This window comes from Protopterus annectens, chromosome 9.part0, assembly GCF_019279795.1.
Source record: "Protopterus annectens isolate FY-2018-M chromosome 9.part0, PAN1.0, whole genome shotgun sequence".
Taxonomy (NCBI): domain Eukaryota; kingdom Metazoa; phylum Chordata; order Ceratodontiformes; family Protopteridae; genus Protopterus; species Protopterus annectens.
The window spans coordinates 1,088,248,143-1,088,260,606 of NC_056743.1; the positions used below are offsets into that span (position 1 = coordinate 1,088,248,143).

At 43.4% G+C, this 12,464-nt stretch overlaps 1 protein-coding gene across 3 annotated transcripts in view; it reads right to left on the minus strand.

Annotated features, from left to right (window-relative positions):
* Positions 1-12,464, minus strand: part of LOC122811822 (cyclic AMP-dependent transcription factor ATF-7-like) — a 2,228,331-nt gene that overhangs the window by 1,605,845 nt on the left and 610,022 nt on the right. For all 3 annotated transcript variants that reach the window (XM_044083930.1, XM_044083931.1, XM_044083929.1), the window contains one exon: positions 10,469-10,526. In XM_044083930.1, coding sequence (XP_043939865.1) covers positions 10,469-10,516 — 48 coding nt within the window. In that variant the 5' untranslated portion in view covers positions 10,517-10,526. The remainder of the gene's footprint in view (positions 1-10,468; positions 10,527-12,464) is intronic.

Below are 12,464 nucleotides of genomic sequence, written 5' to 3' on the forward strand. Positions count from 1 at the left end.
CATCCAACACTTGTTTACTAAGGGATGGTAATGGAGAGATTAGGTAATTAGCCAGGCTGCCAGGTTCAGGGTTTGAAGCTGAGCATGCAGAGTCTGGCTCTCCTGCTTTGACAGCAGGGTAGTGGTCTGAGGCAGGTGCCATGGAGCCAGCAGTGACACACTGTGCAAAAGGGGGTACTAGTGTTGGTGTGGCCAGTCTGGTGCAATCAGTATCGTCCTTGGTTTGTCCTGTTTGATCTTTAGTAGTACTTTGGAGAGGAGAGGCAGAGGAGGAAAGGCATAAACTGATAGATTTTTCCAGCTGAAGGACAGAGCATCCACTTTTCAAGCTTGTTTGTGAGGAGTCCTTGTGCAGAATTTGTCCAACTGATAGTTCTGGGGGGAGGCAAACAGGTCTATATCTGGGCTCCCCCATTTGTTTATCAATATGTTAAAAGTCTTTGGTTCTACTTTCCACTCGTGTGGGTCCATGAGATTTCTGCTTAGTCCGTCTGCCAGTGTGTTTAGTTTTCCTGGCAGGAACTGAGCCTGTAGATGCACTTGGTAGCTCAAGGCTGTGTTCCACAGAGCCATGGCTAGTCTGCAGAGGGGGTATGAATGGGTACCCCCCTGCTTGTTTATGTACCACATAACAGTGGTGTTGTCCGTCTTTACCATTAATTGTCCTGGAAGAATGTGGTCCTTGAAGGCTGTCAGAGCATTCTGTACAGCTAACATTTCTTTTTGATTGATATGCAGGTGCATTTGAGTTGGGTTCCATTTGCCCTGAATGCACTTCCCTGCCAGGTGAGCCCCCCGTGCATAGTCTGATGAGTCTGTTGTTAGGGTTTGGGTGGCAGGGGGTAGAGTGAATGGTAGTTCCTTGTTTTAGTGGCAGGTCTTTGTCCACCAAATGAACTCTTAACTGTAGGCAAGGTATGACAGGAAACATTGCTTCTAGATCCTGAGAATGTTGACACCATAGGCTTTTTAGATATCACTGTAGTTTCCTCATATGCAGTCTTGCATATGGAATTAGCAGAATGCAGGAGGCCATGAACCCAAAGGCTTGCAGTATTTGCCTTGCAGATAGCAGGGCTTTTGTGGCCATTAGTTTGAAGTAAGTTGTCAAATGAATTTGTTTCTCTGGCATGAGGAAAGCCATCTGGGAAGTTGTGTTCAAGCTTGCTCCCAGGAATATAATGTATTGACAGGGTACAAGATGTGATTTCTTTATGTTTATGGTGTACCTCAGACAAGTTAGCACCTTCTGTACAAATGCCAGATGATTCAAAAGTATGTTCTGGCTTTCTGCCTGAATTAGACAATCCTCCAGGTATAGGTATATTTGAATATTTGTTTGCCTGCAAAATGCAATGACTGGAGCTAGGCACTTTGTGAATACCCTGGGCGCAGTAGATAAGCCAAAGGGCAGTGCAGAGAATTGATAGTGCATGTAGCCTGCTTTGAAGCGCACGTATCTTCTGCAAGATTCCCTGATTGGGATGTGCAGGTAGGCTTCCTTTAAATCCAGTGTTGCCAACCAGGCATTCTTGCCTAGCATAGGAAGCAACTGGTGAAGAGTTAGCATCGTGAATTTTGGAATCACCAAAAAGGTGTTTAGGACAGAAGGGTCAAGGATAGGATGCCATGAGTTGTCTTTTCTGGGTACCAGGAAAGTCTTGAGTAGAAACCTTGTCCTTTTTCCTCTTCTGGTACAGTATGAATAGCCTTTATGCTTAAGAGAGAGAGTACTTGCTTTTGAGCCTCTGCCCACTGATTTGGGGGTAGATCTGGCCAACCATTTGGGGTTGGCAACGTGTGGAAGTGAAATCTGTATCCTTGAGAAACTATATTTAAAACCCATTTGTCTTGGGTAAGGAGTTCCCAGTTTTTTGCCTGCAGAGCAATCTTTCCCCCTAAAGGAGCAGTCAGTTGAGAAGTGCTTGGAAGTTTTAAAGTTAAGTCACTGAGACAGCTTACCATAGGGGGGAGTCTTACTACTCCCTGATATGGAAGCCCCCCCCCCACTACTTAGTCCTGTGTGTACCCTGAGACTGAAGCCTGGGTGTTCTGCTGGTTCTGGGTTTGGACTGAGAAGGCCTGGAAGAGGCAGGAAAGGACCAATTCTTAGAGGGCCAATGCCTACTAAATCTTGGAGGCTGTACTTGTAGAAAATCTTTAACAGTTTGCATAGATTTAGCTTTTTCCTCCATCTTTTTAAGAACTTCTTCTGTTTTGTTGCCAAACAGGCGGTCCTGATTTAAGGGAGCATCCAGCAATTTAGCTTTAACGTGATCTGGCAAAGATTGCTCCTTAAGCCAAGCATGCCTTCTAAGTACAGACCCAGTGACAGCAGCCCTGCAAGATGCCTCTAGTGAATCAAAACCACATTGCAAAGTATGTTTTCCAATCTGTTCAGCAGAATGCATTAAATTCTGTAAATCCTTATTTTCAGCACAGTCAGGAATCAACATCATTTTCTGTTTAATCAATCCAATAATATGCTGCTGATACTTTAACATATGAAACTGGCAGTTTAAAGCCCTAATGGCCAAGGTTGCAGAAGTGTATACCTTCTTACCCCATCTATCCAGCGCCCTGGAATCTCTATTGGAGGGGGTAGGATTTTTGGCATTAATAGCCTTAATGCCCTTGGGTCCCTGTAAAATGGTCTCCGGATCCGCAGTAGGATTTTTAAAAAGGAACTTTTGAGAGTCAGGAACCCTGTAATATCTATCAAGTTTTCTGAGAGCAGGAGGTAAAGAGTCAGGGGCCAAGCTAGATTTCGAAAAGGCATCATCAACAATGTCTAGTACAGGAGGGATAGCTAAAGGCCTGTGTTGGGGCAGGGGTAAGAAATCCCTAAGCCTCTTTTTAGAATCAGAGTAATCCTGACTTTCCCAGTGAAAATGCTCCCTAAGAGTATGCAAGGTTTCACCAAAAGAGAAATCTTCTGGGGGGGGTTTGAGTCCTCTGCATCAGAATCCTCATAGGTAGATAAGGGTAAACCCTGGTCATCAGAGGAAACAATAATTTCAGAATCCTGGTCAGAAGTATCATAAGCAAATTCAGTCCTAGGTCTCTTAGAGGGGGAAGGGTGGCTTCCCCTGATTAAAGTAATAAGGTCTTCAGCCATTCTTATCATTTGTTTTTTAGGCATAGATGCCTGACCATGCAGTCTGGGAGACAGTTTTCTAGACATGGTTTGAGTTTTAGGTCTTGAAGAAGAAGATGGCATCGGTTTAATATGCAAGTCAATGGGCTTGAATACACCCTCAGAAGCCGGTGCCTGCACAGCGGCTTCAGACCCATCCAAGGTAGAGACATCCGCAGGTTCCACAGTTGAAGCATCTCGCTGCATACTGGACTCCGAATGGGTCTCAGTAGAGGCCTGCAAATCTGAAGTAGCGGGTATCAGGGGCTGCGAAAGCACCTCACTGACTACCGGCGAACTGGCGACTCGCTTAGGAGAAGCGTTGTCGGCAGCTTTGGACCTAGGTGGCCTGTCTCTGTCTTTATCTTTGTGTTTTTTTAGAATGTCGGTAGTCGGGTGGCTTACCAAAGACATATCTGGATAACTGAACCGAGTACCAAAATATTTAGAAGCGTAAATATACCGACGACGAATAGCTCATTGTTTAAATAAGGCACAAAACCGACAGCAAGGTACATCATGGTCAGGACCTAGGCAAGGAATACAGTACGAATGGAAATCTTTATCAGGTATTTGCTTTCCACAAAAAATACAATTATTGACTTTTACTGACATCAGTTTAGAGCAAGAAAATGTTTCCCCAATGAGGTACTTAGCTTTAGTTGAAGACTTCGGTTCTGAAACACGAAAACGAAAATTTCAGGAGTTGGCTGACCGGCACTTGCAAACTGCTTCTGCTTCGGGCACTGCACAGCAAGAAAGACTGATGTAATGGTGTCGGCTGCATGCTTTATACCCCTGACTACCTGACATCACGGAAGATGAGACAGCAACCAACGCAGGACCCAAGACTTTGATAATCAGGCCGACTGAGGGCTACTGCAAGCAGATAACCCAAATGTGTTGACTGCAACAGTGAAATACGAAGAACATCAGACTTCTCTACTGAAGTAACAGAAACAGAAATGAGGAAGAGAACCTAAAGAATACTTTCCCCAGAATGAGATTCCCCAAATTCTTAGTGAGAAAAAGAAATCCATGCTCCTCCAACTGGAAAAAAAAAGAGGGTCTGAGGAACCCCCCCCCCTTTTTTTTAATAAAATACTGTAAGGTTTTATAAACCTTTGGTAAATGACATCCAATTCTCCTTATTTGCAGAAGAAAAAAATTCTAATAGTTTCCTGTTGCTATAAGACTCCCAGACAGAGTGTGGTTAAAAGCAATGACCTGCCAAATGGACAAAACCTCCACAGCTCCCAACCCTAAAATGGCAAGTGTGGTTCTCCCATGCCCGCAAAGGGCAACTGAACACCTGCAGAGGACGTGTCTTACTCTCACTTGATGGAGATGTCTAGTGGTGTACATCACTGAGACTGAGAAAAACAGCTGAGCGACCTGAGGTATAATATGTGGCTACTGCAAAGTCACTTACCAGAGGATGAGTAAACAGGAAGCAGGCCTTGGCCCAAGCCTTATGCAAAACTGTTCGGCACTTGTGGTCAGGGAAGGGAATGATCAAATACTGGGATAAAGTCCAGCTTTCTACCGCAAAAGACATCTGGTAAGTCAGTAACAAAGACCGACAACATTGGTGACTGACCTGACAAAGGAAAGAATAGTTTTGAGGTAACATGTATATGACAACTCCCAAAACCAACAGTTCCCTATTCCAAGAACAGAATAGAAGAAAAACATTATTTTTTTACACAAAATTTGATTATTTGTTAGGGATTTGCTAGGCAGAAAATCCTGACTTAAAAAAAAAACACCAAGTTAAAATGTTTTAGCGATAAACACCTAAAAGACACAGCCCTAGCACAGGCAATAAAATAATACCAAACACAAAAAACATTTCCTCAGAAAATGAGCAATTGGAAGGTTTTTTCTTAATCTGCTCACCCATAATAAAAAGTTTAGCCAACCAACAAGTCCATGAAGCCCACAGGGAGAGTGCTCTTTGTAGGCAAGAATGCTCTGAAACACTGACACCCTAACCCTGTTTTGATACCACTCACCCTGAGCTAGATGGTAGTTACAGCAAATGGAAGGTGCCCTAAAACTCTAGAAGCTGGATGTTTCTCATATCCTTGGCAAGATATAACCAATTTAGTTGAGACTACTGCAACAGTGATCTAATAATAAACACCAATGGACAGGTTTAATGTTAATTCTGAAATTATGTTTGAGAGAAAATGTGAGTTGGTTTAGAGGTACAGTCCTTAAAAGTCCAGCTATAACCATAAAAAGCTGCAGCTTTTAGACCCTCCAAACAGAGGTGACAGTTAATGTGTCTTTAAACTACAAAGTCAACAAATCAACATATATGAATTGAAGACAGACAACCCTAAGATTTTTTAAGTTACACTTTTGAAAAAAAGAGTCCTTCAAAAGGTATGCAAGCATGAAAATCTCTTTGAGAAAATGCTTAATCAGACCATTAAGGGCAGCACAGACATTCAACTCAGCATTTTTTTACATTTTTTTTTCACAAAGCACTTTACAAAAACAGATCAAAATTCAAAGACACAAACCTTAGACAAACACTCCCAAGATACTTTAATAATAATATACAGCAAGAAATCTGCAACATGACCAGAGAAGAAAGGTGGATGAGATAACTCAATCATCTGCAAACGGACAGACTGAGGCATCACAGCACACCTTTCTGCCCAAATGGAAAAGCTCAATTACACAAAAAGTATACAAAATTAAATACTGTATTGAAGAAATCCCCAAAGGGAACTTATCTACCCAACAATGGGAGGAATAAGCCAAACATCAATCCTCTGAATCCCAGGAATAATGCACACTAAGGTGGCAAGAAAGCCCTGAAGGTTTAGGTGCCCAGGCTGCTTTCGCCATTTGTAGCTTGAGCTAGTAGCAGCCTGGGCGCATGTGTGGAGGAATGCTAAGGTTTTGGAAGACTGACCGACAGTTACATCCTTGGCAGGGTAAAAGCTATATAGCAAAGGCTACTGTGGCAGCGATTAATGACAAACATAAAATGAAAGTTATTTACTTAAAACGATAATGACATGTTGTCCGTTTCTGTCTAGTTCATTCTGTAGGGTTATTGGAATCGGCTCTCAGATCCAGTGTCAGCCTTGTTTCAGTGACTTTGATTTCAGAGCTCCACCTTCTCTACCCATAACACACTGCTCTCTCCATCCATCTCAGATCAAGTTTACCCCTCACACAACTCCAAAGATATGCAGCACTACTACAAGGCTACAACTAAGGATGTGAAAGGGAGAGAAACCCCAAAGGCCTGATGAGACAAAATACTAACTAGGACAGGGAAAGGAAGGAGGGATGGTTGAACCAATGGAAACAGACAAAACAGTTCTATCATTATGGAAATACATAACTTTCATATCTGACATCTTTTCCATCCAGCTCCAACCTGCTGGACAAAGTCACCACTTACTTGTCATCCCAAGGAGGCCCTAGGAGAGAACATTTTGCAGAAAAGTGGAATCAAGAGGGCCAAGACCTCCACTGTACATACAATTTGTAATGGAACACAACTGAGCGAGTGCTAGACCGTGTAGCAATGGCATAAATAACATCAATACAGGTTTTGGAAAAGAAAGGAGTAGAGGCTGCAACTGTCCTGGTAAAATGGCCCTTAGAGAAGACCCTTACCCACAAAACCTAAGTAAACACAAAGGTAACACAAACAGACATTTGGGTAACATCAACCTGGACACAGGCTTGTACAACCTGTCCCTTTGGGAGGGGGGGGTGCATAAAACCTGCTGAATTTCATATTGGTCAGAGTGGCAAACAGATTGCAGCAGGGAGTGCCCCAATATCAAAAAATCCAAACTGCTATTTCTGGATTGAGAGACCGCTAGTGATGAATGAGGGTGTTCATGCTTAAACTGTTTGCCAAGATGTTGGTTCTTCCCAGGATGTGTATTGCAATCAGAAACCCTTGAGAAGAGATTGCCCACTGCCACATTCTCAAAATCTCCCGATAAAGAGGGTGAGATCATGCTTCCCCTTGCTTAAGTACCAAACCACAGGCATATTGTCCGCTTGAACCACAATCACAACCTTGGAGAGAGATCTGAAAGGCCTGCAATGCATCTCCAAAACACTGATGTGTAGATGAGTCTTGGAGGACGACCACGTTCTCTAGACTGTCTTCCCTTCGTAATGCCCCACCCCACCAGAAAGGTGTCTGTAGTGACAGTGATCTGATGTTGGGGAAGAATGAAAGAACACCCAGAGGCAACAAGGGGAGACTCTAACCACCATCGGATCCAAACCTGACAACCCTATGTCATGGCAATTGGAAAATTCATGGCATGAGTTAAGTATCACCACTGAGCTGCTAGCGTCCACTGCAAAATCTTCATATTGTACCTCACTAAATGTAGCAGACAAATGAAACCTGCCATGTGCCCAGGAGCCTCAGAGTTAAGCGGGGGGGGGGGGGGGGGATGAGATGCCTCTACTCAAAGAGTCGTTATCCTGTGTACTGGGAGCTTTGCTGTCTGAGAAAGCAAATCCAAATGGCAGCCTATAAACTCAACATTTGTACAGGCTCCAGACTGGACTTTTCACAGCTCACTAGGATGCATAATGACAGGCACAACTGCAGCAAGAAGTCCCAAGCTTCGGCAAGAGAGTGTCTCATGGAGAAAGTAAGGAACCAATCATCCAGGTAAAGAAAGAACTGGAATCCCTGCAGCCTAAGCCAGGCTGCCACGACTGCCACTCACTTAATTAACACCGGGGGGGGCTGTAGTGAGATCACAGGGCAGCACTTGGAAATGATAATGATCCTCTCCCTGCCAAATGCACAGAAATCTCCTGGACACCCCTCCTACTCTTTATATGATGGCAGGCATACTTGAGATTTACCAACCACATCCAATCTTCCTTCCTCAACAGAGACAGAATGGACTGCACTGTGACCATTCGGAACTTGGTCTGGCTGATGTAATGGTTCAGCTTGCTTAGAGCCAAAAGTTAGGTCTTAGGTCCTTATTCTTCTTTGGTATCATAAAGAATCTGGAATAGAACCTGGATCCTCACTGGCCTGGTGGGACCACTTGGATGACTAAAGGGCAAGACGTTTTTGAAAATCGACTGATGCATCTTTTCTCTGACAGGGAGGAATGTCAGGGTGGGATTTTCTTGACTCTCTCAGTGCAAACAAAAATGGAATTGTAAAACCTCCAGATATGACTCTCAACACCCATGAGTTTGAGGTGATGGCCTCCCAATCTTTTGGGTATAGAGTCAAGCAGCCCCCGAATGTCTCCAGTGGATGGTAACTGGTCAACCTTGAGCTACATTGAAAAGGCCTACAGGAAAATGTTCCATGGAAGCCTTGATTCTGCGGACCACTCCTGCCACATGGATGGCATCCTTTAAGCCCCCCCCCCCCCAACTACAACGGGAACCTTCACCAGGAGCATCCTGGAAAGGCTGCTGTAACTTGCAAAAGAAGAGACATTGCCCCCCTTCTGATTCCTTGAGAAGGACTGCTGAGGGTGGTAAAGTAAACTCCAATGACAGACAAGTCCTTCCATCCTGCCTGCTCCTAGTTAACATGCTTCTGACCTTTAGGTGAAAAGGGGAAAAAAAACGTTGAACAGGGCATTGACAAAGGATGCCCTGAAGCAGTATGCAAAGTTGTACCAAGTGCATCCAGGTGTTCCAGCACATTGTAATTCCAGTGCCCACTGTGTGAGACATGCCATTGGTCACACTGCAGAGAAGGCACATGGACACATTAGTGATAGACTGCATCATAGACAATTGCATCTCAAGAGTCTTCTGAACCTCCGGGGGCTGCTGTGTCTTCTCTACATTTAAAGCCTTGTCAAATAGTTAACCACTCTCAATGTAAATGGCACTGACGCATAGGCATACTTCCCTAATCGGTCCAAAGCACATGACTCTATTTGGGGGAGGGACCAAGGAACTTAACTCTGAAATGTCCTTCTTGGTGGCAGCTGCAAATATGATTGCATACAGCCAGTCCTTAGGTAGTGCCAAGATCGTATCCATTTTTTTAGGAGTGGGATTGGTTCCACCACATCTGGTTCTCTACATGCCCTCTGAGACATCAGACAGACGAGTTCATCTGGAGCGGGAACCACCCATAACGTGGATGGGCCCATATTAAAGGCCTCCAAAAACACCGACTCCTCTGGGGAAGGGGCTTTGGCTATCCAGCCTACGCACTGCTGTAACACTCCAGGTGGTCACCACAGGAGGTGTTGTTGGGGGGGGTTGGGGATAACCCTCCCCTTCATCGAGGTCAGTGCTCTCTGTGAGAGATTCCTCAAGGAAATCCATTTGATTCTTCGTGCAATGGTTCTTACTATGTCTCTCACTCACAGAAGACAGGGGGTCCTGATGGCAGGGACATTTCGAGGCCCTGAGGTGTGGGCTGTCTCAGAGCCAAGTGAAGTGTATCCACAGACCCAAACACTGAAGAGTGGGGGAATGGACAGTTGTTGCCGACCAATCCATCTCAGACCTGGAAAAAATACTCTATAAAATTATAGAAAGCTGAAGTCAAAGCTATATTACAGCATGCAACATCATGCTAGCAATTCTCCCCCTGGGGTTGGGATTGGAGGCACATTTTTAATCACAGCTAGTCTACTGTTTTTCCCTACCACTTGAATAACATTTTTTCTAGCTGCCTAGAAGTCCAACACAGTTCACCTACTGTCTGTCTGCTACTCACGTCTTCACAGGGCTAGTTAAAAAGCATTTTGAGCACAGGCCACCCCAAAGAAAACAAAGCATGTGGGAGCCCCCACATTTCACCCCTCCCTCATGAAATCAAAAAATTCATCTCTGTAGGACCTACTGATAGATGCAACCTACTCTTTTGACAGGAGAGTCTTTATCCAATCCCCTGATTCAAAGTTTTCCTGTTCATCCCTTACACATGGAAGACATGCACTGCTCCTGTAAATGTTTTCCTAATACAGCTGTGAATGTGCTGCTGCAGTCCACCACAGTGTGGCTGGTCTCTGGCTACAGTTACTGGCAGCAACTTACCATGCCATCTCTTACCCTTTTCCTGAGTGCAACAATGTAGGGCCCTCAGCTATCCCTCCCACAAATAACACTTCAACTTGTTTAGGAATATTCAGGAACATGGTCTCTCAGCAGTATATATAGCTGTACCCTTCCTGCACCAGTAGGATAGCTACACAGCTGTCAGTTTTCTCAAGGGAAACAAGCGTGTTATAGTAATCTCCCCAGAGAGGCAGTTATACATGGTACTCCACCAAAAATCAAAAGCTAAAATACAATAAATACAAAACTGTTGCAATGACAAGTTTAAAAACATACCTGTCCACATCCTGGGGCAGTGCATACAAATGGTCTGTCATCCCCCATTATTCTTCAGCTAAAAAAAATTAAAAAAAAAAAAATATATATATATATATATATATATAGATAGATTTAAAAAGGAGCTGGAGAAGATCTGAGTACACTTTTCAATAGCAATGGAAAGAAGTGAAAAAACATGTCAAGACATTAAACGAAGGAAACCGATTATGCATATCCACTCAACGCAGGACAGACATAATATTACTTCTACAATTTCAAGACAAAACGCATCAAGTTCAATTCTTGCACATATACATATATATCAATGGCTACAATATATGTGTATATACATCAAGGTCTTCCCTGTTTCTGCCACAACCACCTCTGACCAACTATCAAGCCATTCAGTTCACTCAGTCATGCTGTACATCACTAAATGTTTTTACTGTTGTACTTACTAATCTAGCAACCAGTTTGCTATGCAGGTCTGGCACATTTTCTGCAAATAACACCTTTTCGCGTTACTTTAAACTCACACCAAGCTCATCCTCTTTTAAAGTATAAATGACTTTATAGCCTACTCAAACTTCTTACACTGCATTAATGAGGCGTCCTAAGCTAGTTACTTAAACAAACTATCTGAAAGACCCCTGTGTTTTAAAATCAGTTGCATGAAATGTGGGACAGACAGTTTTCACTGTAGATTTATCAGTGGCTACAAATGGGACAGAATACTCCCAGCAGCCATAGTAATGAAGGGCAGCACATGAACTCTCACAGCAATATCAACAATCGTATGATCTCAAATGACTGTGTATTTATTTTTATTTTAAATTTGTTTACTGGGAAAAGTCCAAATGGGCCAGAACTAGCCCATTTTCAGCGGAGGCCGGGGAGAAAAACTCCATACAAATAAAAAAATAAAGATGAAGATATTACTAATAAGTATGAACATTACAAATGTTCAACAGCAAAGGTATTGCAAAAAAAGTATCACATTGGTCAAAAAAGAAGAACTATTATTTAAACATATACTGTCAATATATGAAGTTAAAACTCTGTGGCAGACTAATGTAAACAATTTGGTTGCTTGGAAAATACAGAAATTTGGAGAAAGCAGTGCCAGATCATTAGTAAGACATGTCAATAGATGGTAGATGTTCAGATATAAATATTCAGAGTTTATATAGATAGAACTGAATAGCAGAACCTGACTATAGAAAATGTATAGTGTCAGTCGTTAGAGTAGGCACTATCTGGTAAAGTGGAAGAAAAGAGAACTAGGCAACCAAGAAGGAAGTTGAAAGGAAATAATGTAATCAGAAAATAGTGGGCGAGGAAAATGGTAGTGTGAAGAAAAGGTAGCAGAAGTGCTTAGCCTGGCATGGAAAGTACAGTTGTGTACACTTACCATAAAATGTAGATGTTCGAGTGTATTCACTGTTACAGTCATCACATTTGGGTTATCCCTGCCAGGGTAGCCTTCAGTCGGCCCGAATACCAGAGGCTTAGTATTTCTGCGTCAGTTGCCGTCACTCCAAGACGAAAGTCAGGCTGTCACTAGTATAAAATAAGGCAGCAGACTCCATTACATCAATTTTTCTTGCCCTAACTGTCAGGAGCCCCCAAGAGGGAGCTAGGTTATGGTGGAAGAACACCACCAGTAGAAAGTAAATACCAAAAATTCTTTGTAAAGAGAGAGGCAGAGAGAGAAGGGGGATGGAGAGAGGGAAACCAGGACTGCAACAGTGAATACACTCGAGCATCTACATTTATGGTAAGTGTACACAACTGAACTATGTTTTTCGTGTTTCACTGTTGCAGTCATCACATTTGGGTTGAATCCCAAAGCTGAAGAAAAGGGAGGAGGCAGTCAAGAAGACTGGGGGCTAGCTAGGATGCCCTGCAAGACTGCGGTGGCAAAGCCTGCCCTGGATTTGGAGAAGATAGGCAGGTGGTAATGCTTGGTGAAGGTATGAACTGATGTCCATGCTGCAGCCTCCAGATGTCCATG